Consider the following 8,261-nt stretch of genomic DNA (forward strand, 5'->3'; position numbering starts at 1 on the left):
TAAATTTTAGAAAAACATTGAGTATTAATTGGAACGAAATTTAATATTGTGAACATCAAATGATTGGCCTGACGGTGAAAGAGGTTTGCATCATTTCTTAAATTTAAATATTGGGATCACCTACTAAATATTGTGGCTTATTTAGTCATTTAGGTTTATAGGGTATCCAATAAACCTTAAAGATTAGTTGAGGTACGTTTTGGATTTTTAAGGTATTCAATGGATCTTATAGATTACGTAATATATGCATAGACTAATTCGGACATCTGGTCAACCCAAAAAAAAAAAAAAAAAAATTATTTTGCTTCCCTCTGAAATTAAATTTTCATCTAATAGAAGAGGGAAAAAAATAAAAATAAAATCCCAATTCCGATTATGACTCGCCAAGTAGCAGTTGACGTACGTGGCGGGCAAATGAGGCACGATAAGTCGTACCAAACCACTGTAGTTGAGTTCAAACAGTATGTATCTGTCTCTATATATATGCTGTCTTTAATTTAACACCGAACTAAAATATCCCCAAAACCCTAAACACTCTGTGTCTCCCTCTCTCGCTCTCTCCCGCTCTCTTTAGTTGCAACAATAACAATGGCGTCCTTGGATGAAGAAACAGCTAAAGCAGTGCTCAGACAGGTCTTTCTTCTTAACTTCCAACTGCTTCACTCTTTGAAATATTTTCATTTTTTTTGTTTTATTTTTTATTTGAGTTATTTGTTTTCTTAATTATTTGTATTTTGCAGGTTGAGTTTTACTTCAGCGACAGCAATATTCCTACGGACGAGTTTCTCAGAAAAAAGATGAGCGAAAGCCAGGATGCGTGTATCCTCACTCTTGTCATTTATTTATATTGATTTTTTTTTTAGGGAAAAGTTCATTATTTGAAACCAACTGTGTGGGCTTTTGTTTCTTGGAAAATGCGGAGGTTTTGATTTTTTGAGTATTTGAATATTGCATAAGTGTGTTTTTGTTGATATTGACTGAGAGTACAGTTGTTAGCTTGGCCCTGATTTGTTCGTTCAAGAAGATGAAAGATCATTTAAAATTGGGCAATGTGAAGGCAGAAGACATGCCTGAAGATACATTGAAGGCCGTGGCTGAAACTCTTAAAAAATCTACTTCTCTTAAACTTTCTGAAGACGGTAGATTTTCTAAACCTCTGACTGACGCTCTGTTTAGATTTGAGGAAATACTGCATAGCATTTGTAATTGAAAATTTCATTATGGAATTTGGGAGACCAAAAAAGAAAATAATAGTAAAAGTCTAAGGGAGCTAAATTCAGATCTTTGGCTTGGTTTAATTTCTATCTGGGCATGGTCTGTTTAGCATTTTAGACGTATTTATTGCCTTTTAAGTGATTTTTCTCCATTTTTATTCAAAAAGCTAGAATTTTTCTAACCTCTCTCTCTCTCTCGAGCATATATTTTCTGAGAGAGTCGCAGTTGATGGTTAATTTTTAATGTAGTATTGTATTTGAGAAGAAAAGTTCAGGCTATTATTGGTTACATCAATTATCAACATCCATTTGTTAGGATCTTTTATTGTATATTTCACACATTTGTTTACTTTTTCTTTTTGGGTCCTTCAGGGAAGAAAGTTGGTCGAGTTGCTGAATTACCAAAGGCAGAGGAGATGAAAGAGCAATTAGATGGAAGAACAATTGCTGCATCACCTCTAGAATATGATGTGAATCGGGAAGATGTGTCGTCCTTTTTCTCTCAATATGCTAAGGTATTAGCTATTCCCTTTATTTGAAGTTGACGGTTGGAGTGCCTTAAATTGAATGATACAAATCCATCACTAGCTGCCAGAAGTGGGTTCTTACTTTAGATTTGGTGCAATATATTTGTTAAGTGATCTGATTCTATCTTTTCGAACTCTAGATGTGGAGTAACTAAATAAGTAAAGTTCTCTTCATCTGATTATGTTCTTAATTATTTAAGGTTAATAGTGTGAGGTTGCCTCGGCATGTAGCAGATAAAAGGTTGTTTTGCGGTACTGCTTTGATTGAGTTTTCAACAGAGGAAGATGCAGAAAATGTTTTGAAGCAAAGCTTGGTTTATGCAGGTGTTGATCTAGAATTGAAGCCAAAGTAAGTTGTGGGTGGGATTTTGGTTTTTCTTATAATTATTTCAATGAGACTTTTCAGAAGTATTAAACAATGTGATTTCCAAATGTCTGGTAATTAGATTATGTCTCTTTCACAATGTATTCTACATAGTTATCCACGATATAAAGAAGATGTTTAAAATAATTATTTTTCTTTGTTCGTAATGTTTTATGGTTTTTGGCTTTTGAGTTTATATATTGGCAATATGCAGAAACAGACAAGTTAAATGGACAAATGAAGTTTCTTCGATGAATCTTGCTTACATTTATTAGTTTATTTTTGGGCATGTACAGAAGAACTTGATGGCTTTCTCTTTTGTTCATGTCTGCACATTAAAACTTTTTTATCTTTATTGTTGTGTTCTCATAGATTTTCTTCACCATTCAGGAAAGACTTTGATGAGGAACGAGCCAAAGAGGTCGAGGAAGTTGAGAAATTTCGTCCACACATGGGTTCAAGTCGCAAAAACAACTCAAATTCTGAAGCAAAGTAATTAAAAACACTCTATTATATGAGCTCTATTGGTCCTACCCCCCACCCCAAAGCAAAAAATTGTAACCTAATGTTCTGCACTCATGATGATGACAGTTATCCGAAGGGCTTAATTGTTGCATTCACATTGAAGAATACCGTAGCTGGGGACAAAAATGGCACTCACGAGCCAGCTAATGATAGTGCAAAGAAAGTAAATGGAGAACTAGATTCCCCAGAAAATGAGCTGAAGGCAGATAATGAAGATGGAGAGAAGTCGTCTGAAGGTTCCATGGAAAAGGGAGAAGAAAAAGAAGAAAAATCTGCAGTTGCTACCTATAAGGATGACATGAATGTTGTTATGCGTGAGGATTTGAAGGGTGTTTTCAAAAAATTTGGCACTGTTAAGGTAACATGATGGTTCCCCGTTATCTGGTTTAGATTATATGTCTTCATTGCTTCTTGATTAGTGTTGATTTTCATTGAAGTCAATATTTTCTAGGAGTTTTTTATAGTGTCCATAATTTTTTTTTTTTTTTTTTTTTTAATTATGGAATTTTGTATCTATTCTTTTACTGTTCTACTTGGATGATTGTGATTTCATTTACCATTGCTTATACTGGCTCTAGTGTTTTTCATTCATTTCATTATTCCCCTAGATTATAAGTTATTTTGTCTGAACAGCAAGAATGAAATTGAGCATCTTTTTCCAAATTGTTGGTCTAGGCTTTGTTGGCTTTTGACAATTGTCTTCACATTCTGTTTCTTTGTCTGTGAAGTTCATTGATTTCAAGATTGGAGCTGAATCTGGATACATTAGATTTGAAGAACCTGAAGGAGCTCAAAAAGCTCGGGCAGCTGCAGTCCTAGCTAAAGAAGGTGGCCTGATTGTGAAGAATTTTATTGCCATTCTAGAACCGGTTACTGGTATGCAACAACTTTAAAATTTCCCTTTCATAACTTTATTTGTAGATACTTTGTTGTATGGTTCGTACTTTTCATTGCAAGGTATGTATGCCAAACATTCTGCAGTGGCCTTCTTCATACACATCTTATCTTCTTTCTTTCTAGTCTTGGAAGACGGCTTTTTAATATGAGAGTATTCAGTAACAGTAATAGCTAATGTTACACCTATTATTGTCTTCGATGACTATGACCATGTGATGAGATTAATTAGTTTGCCCTTTGATGACCTCATAATTTTCATAAATTAGACATTACTAGTTGTGACACTGAGGGTGGTGGTATTTTACCTTTGTGTTCTCAGGTGAGGCTGAAAAGGAATACTGGAGCCTACTTCGAGGTAATCAAGAACGGCACCGTGAAAATAAGGGTGGTAACCACCGAGGAAGGTCAGTTATTGCATAGGACTTCAACTATTTTCTCCTTTTGTCTGGATTATGCAATATCTAGAGGATTGCCCTTTGGCCTTTGATGTTGTTATCTCCTCTTAACGGCCACTATCTTGGGAAACTGACCCACCCTTTTCGCTTACCTTCTAAATTTTGATTATCCTATGCAGGGGAGGGAAATACAATAGAGGTGGGAAGCACCCTCGCTTTAGAGAAAATGATTCTGCAACTGGTCGCCACAATAAAGCTCAGAAAGTTGAATCAGCATGAGAGTAATGAAACCCCAGAATCAGTTCTGGGATTAGTTTTGATTTGTATGACACCACCATGAGAGCTTTTTGTTTCTTTTTTTGTTGAATCTTTTTACGTTTTGGTGGAGAAGAGCATGATGCAGCTGTTCAATCCCCTGGTGTTTTGTTACCTATAAGTTTAGTCTATGTTTCATGACATAATATTAAGTTTTTGTTTTTATTTCAAATATATTTAGTTTGTTGTTCATGCCTGTATTCTGTAGCTACGACAGGTGAAGTATAGATTAAGCAAAAGTAATTTAGTAAATTTAATAGTTGGTCTGTCTTTCGCAAGTATCATGCTTGTGTTTCCTTGCAAGAGTTTAGTTTATTTTGCCTCCAAGAAGTCTGTTCTAACGATTAGTAATTTGTCCAAACATTGGATATTTTGATAATTTTTTTCTTTATTGATTGATTAATTGCGCATTTTAATTGTGCCCCATATGGTTTTCCAGTCAAACTTAGGCTGAGGGATCTCACACCAGCAGCAACATGAAAACAGAGATTAAGTTCTCGGAAAATATTGCTTTTTAAAACATTGAAAGCCAAAATACAATCAAAATGTAAATTGTAAATTTGCTGTCGCCCCTAGCTAGCTTTGTGCATATATAGAAGGGGCTAAAAGGCATGGGCTCAAGTAATGAAGTGGCTGGGGCTTCTGCCTAGAGAAATACATGGAGCACATGGAAAGGGGATTCTACTACTTTTGATGAGAGTTAATTTAAAATAAAATTTTCAAATTTAACAGGGATTCTTTGCTTAATATCTGCCTCACTTGCTTTACCCTTTGCATTAATTTCTTAGGTACCATTGCATTTACACTGTACAGAAATACCACTCTGAATTTATTAAATTGGAACTTTGAATTTCATTTAATTGTTGGAAAAAGACGATTAGTGTCAGGAGTAAAAAGCCTTCTACAATTGTCTTTGGTTAGAAGTCTCAAGTTTTCATTTTCTCTCAATTCGGTGAAGGAAATATAAAGGTAAAAGAGTTACAAATCTAGCCAGTTGGGTTTGTTAATTTACTTTGGTTGTGTGAAAGAGTGAGAGAGAAGATGTTGGAAGGTAAAGCTGTGATAAAAGATACAGACATGCCATTGAAGATGCAAACTCAAGCTATGACTTCTGCATCTCAAGCCCTTGATCTTTATGAAGTCTCTGACACTGTTTCTATTGCTGCACACATAAAAAAGGTAGTTTTGATACATTTATTCAAAACCAATAGTAAAATTTGTTGCTTATTTTCATTCAGAGATGAGATTATTGTTGTTTTTGTTTAATAGGATTTTGAAAAGATGTATGGGCATGGATGGCAATGTGTGGTGGGCAGAAACTTCAGTTGTTTCTTCACCCATTTCAAGGGAAGTTTCATCTACTTTGCATTAGAATCTCTCAACTTCCTCATCTTCAAAGGGGCTTCTTCTTCTTCTTCTTCTTCTTCTTCATCATCCTAGTTGAAGGTGGGGGATAGTGACAAAATGTCCTTTGACATAGGAAGGTGAAGTATCTGTAATCCTCTTTGTTTGATAATATGACAGTTCTTGTGTTATGAAGAAGCATATTTTGTTAGCTTATGTAATGGATGACAGATACAGCATCACTGTGTTATGTTATCCACATTTTTCTCCATCACAAATTTGAACTGAAACAGTTACTATGGCTTTTAGATTGACGTTGACAATGAGAAATGTGGATGATTGTGATTTCATTTACCATTGCTTATACTGGCTCTAGTGTTTTTCATTCATTTCATTATTCCCCTAGATTATAAGTTATTTTGTCTGAACAGCAAGAATGAAATTGAGCATCTTTTTCCAAATTGTTGGTCTAGGCTTTGTTGGCTTTTGACAATTGTCTTCACATTCTGTTTCTTTGTCTGTGAAGTTCATTGATTTCAAGATTGGAGCTGAATCTGGATACATTAGATTTGAAGAACCTGAAGGAGCTCAAAAAGCTCGGGCAGCTGCAGTCCTAGCTAAAGAAGGTGGCCTGATTGTGAAGAATTTTATTGCCATTCTAGAACCGGTTACTGGTATGCAACAACTTTAAAATTTCCCTTTCATAACTTTATTTGTAGATACTTTGTTGTATGGTTCGTACTTTTCATTGCAAGGTATGTATGCCAAACATTCTGCAGTGGCCTTCTTCATACACATCTTATCTTCTTTCTTTCTAGTCTTGGAAGACGGCTTTTTAATATGAGAGTATTCAGTAACAGTAATAGCTAATGTTACACCTATTATTGTCTTCGATGACTATGACCATGTGATGAGATTAATTAGTTTGCCCTTTGATGACCTCATAATTTTCATAAATTAGACATTACTAGTTGTGACACTGAGGGTGGTGGTATTTTACCTTTGTGTTCTCAGGTGAGGCTGAAAAGGAATACTGGAGCCTACTTCGAGGTAATCAAGAACGGCACCGTGAAAATAAGGGTGGTAACCACCGAGGAAGGTCAGTTATTGCATAGGACTTCAACTATTTTCTCCTTTTGTCTGGATTATGCAATATCTAGAGGATTGCCCTTTGGCCTTTGATGTTGTTATCTCCTCTTAACGGCCACTATCTTGGGAAACTGACCCACCCTTTTCGCTTACCTTCTAAATTTTGATTATCCTATGCAGGGGAGGGAAATACAATAGAGGTGGGAAGCACCCTCGCTTTAGAGAAAATGATTCTGCAACTGGTCGCCACAATAAAGCTCAGAAAGTTGAATCAGCATGAGAGTAATGAAACCCCAGAATCAGTTCTGGGATTAGTTTTGATTTGTATGACACCACCATGAGAGCTTTTTGTTTCTTTTTTTGTTGAATCTTTTTACGTTTTGGTGGAGAAGAGCATGATGCAGCTGTTCAATCCCCTGGTGTTTTGTTACCTATAAGTTTAGTCTATGTTTCATGACATAATATTAAGTTTTTGTTTTTATTTCAAATATATTTAGTTTGTTGTTCATGCCTGTATTCTGTAGCTACAACAGGTGAAGTATAGATTAAGCAAAAGTAATTTAGTAAATTTAATAGTTGGTCTGTCTTTCGCAAGTATCATGCTTGTGTTTCCCAGCACGAGTTTAGTTTATTTTGCCTCCAAAAAGTCTGTTCTAACGATTAGTAATTTGTCCAAACATTGGATATTTTGATAATTTTTTTCTTTATTGATTGATTAATTGCGCGTTTTAATTGTGCCCCAAATGGTTTTCCAGTCAAACTTAGGCTGAGGGATCTCACACCAGCAGCAACATGAAAACAGAGATTAATTTCTCGGAAAATATTGCTTTTTAAAACATTGAAAGCCGAAATACAATCAAAATGTGAATTGTAAATTTGCTGTCGCCCCTAACTAGCTTTGTGCATATATAGAAGGGGCTAAAAGGCATGGGCTCAAGTAATGGAGTGGCTGGGGCTTCTGCCTAGAGAAATACATGGAGCACATGGAAAGGGGATTCTACTACTTTTGATGAGAGTTAATTTAAAATAAAATTTTCAAATTTAACAGGGATTCTTTGCTTAATATCTGCCTCACTTGCTTTACCCTTTGCATTAATTTCTTAGGTACCATTGCATTTACACTGTACAGAAATACCACTCTGAATTTATTAAATTGGAACTTTGAATTTCATTTAATTGTTGGAAAAAGACGATTAGTGTCAGGAGTAAAAAGCCTTCTACAATTGTCTTTGGTTAGAAGTCTCAAGTTTTCATTTTCTCTCCATTCGGTGAAGGAAATATAAAGGTAAAAGAGTTACAAATCTAGCCAGTTGGGTTTGTTAATTTACTTTGGTTGTGTGAAAGAGTGAGAGAGAAGATGTTGGAAGGTAAAGCTGTGATAAAAGATACAGACATGCCATTGAAGATGCAAACTCAATGTATGACTTCTGCATCTCAAGCCCTTGATCTTTATGAAGTCTCTGACACTGTTTCTATTGCTGCACACATAAAAAAGGTAGTTTTGATATATTTATTCAAAACCAATAGTAAAATTTGTTGCTTATTTTCATTCAGAGATGAGATTATTGTTGTTTTTGTTTAATAGGATTTT

The 8,261-nt window shown here is 35.1% G+C and overlaps 2 protein-coding genes and 1 long non-coding RNA gene across 3 annotated transcripts; all 3 read left to right on the forward strand.

The window, feature by feature from the left end:
* The first annotated feature begins 583 nt into the window (after nucleotides 1-583).
* LOC116122403 (la protein 1-like) lies at nucleotides 584-4,564 on the forward strand. Its single transcript, XM_031408258.1, has 10 exons — nucleotides 584-633; nucleotides 741-819; nucleotides 990-1,139; nucleotides 1,587-1,729; nucleotides 1,942-2,090; nucleotides 2,496-2,597; nucleotides 2,697-2,988; nucleotides 3,359-3,506; nucleotides 3,847-3,931; nucleotides 4,102-4,564. Exons 1-10 carry the CDS (start codon nucleotides 589-591, stop codon nucleotides 4,199-4,201), a joined length of 1,293 nt encoding a protein of 430 aa, XP_031264118.1. The 5' UTR covers nucleotides 584-588; the 3' UTR covers nucleotides 4,202-4,564.
* A 663-nt stretch (nucleotides 4,565-5,227) lies between these two features.
* On the forward strand, nucleotides 5,228-5,677 carry LOC116122402 (dynein light chain LC6, flagellar outer arm-like). The gene is made up of 2 exons (XM_031408257.1): nucleotides 5,228-5,416; nucleotides 5,507-5,677. Exons 1-2 carry the CDS (start codon nucleotides 5,279-5,281, stop codon nucleotides 5,675-5,677), a joined length of 309 nt encoding a protein of 102 aa, XP_031264117.1. The 5' UTR covers nucleotides 5,228-5,278.
* A 359-nt stretch (nucleotides 5,678-6,036) lies between these two features.
* Nucleotides 6,037-7,178, forward strand: LOC116122405. The gene is made up of 3 exons (XR_004126896.1): nucleotides 6,037-6,255; nucleotides 6,596-6,680; nucleotides 6,851-7,178. It is a non-coding gene; the product is annotated as an uncharacterized LOC116122405 (long non-coding RNA).
* Nucleotides 7,179-8,261: the final 1,083 nt, after the last annotated feature.

Source organism: Pistacia vera, unplaced genomic scaffold (genome assembly GCF_008641045.1).
Source record: "Pistacia vera cultivar Batoury unplaced genomic scaffold, PisVer_v2 Contig1331, whole genome shotgun sequence".
Classification (NCBI taxonomy): domain Eukaryota; kingdom Viridiplantae; phylum Streptophyta; class Magnoliopsida; order Sapindales; family Anacardiaceae; genus Pistacia; species Pistacia vera.

What these genes read in the sequence shown, in the direction of transcription:
- LOC116122403 (XM_031408258.1), top strand. Translation starts at nt 589, where the DNA reads ATGGCGTCCTTGGATGAAGAAACAGCTAAAGCAGTGCTCAGACAG. An exon ending in GAGCGAAAGCCAGGATGCGT is followed by an intron (nt 820 to 989) that starts GTATCCTCACTC and finishes CTGAGAGTACAG; the next exon opens with TTGTTAGCTTGGCCCTGATT. An exon ending in GATCTAGAATTGAAGCCAAA is followed by an intron (nt 2,091 to 2,495) that starts GTAAGTTGTGGG and finishes TTCACCATTCAG; the next exon opens with GAAAGACTTTGATGAGGAAC.
- LOC116122402 (XM_031408257.1), top strand. Translation starts at nt 5,279, where the DNA reads ATGTTGGAAGGTAAAGCTGTGATAAAAGATACAGACATGCCATTGAAG. An exon ending in TTGCTGCACACATAAAAAAG is followed by an intron (nt 5,417 to 5,506) that starts GTAGTTTTGATA and finishes TTTGTTTAATAG; the next exon opens with GATTTTGAAAAGATGTATGG.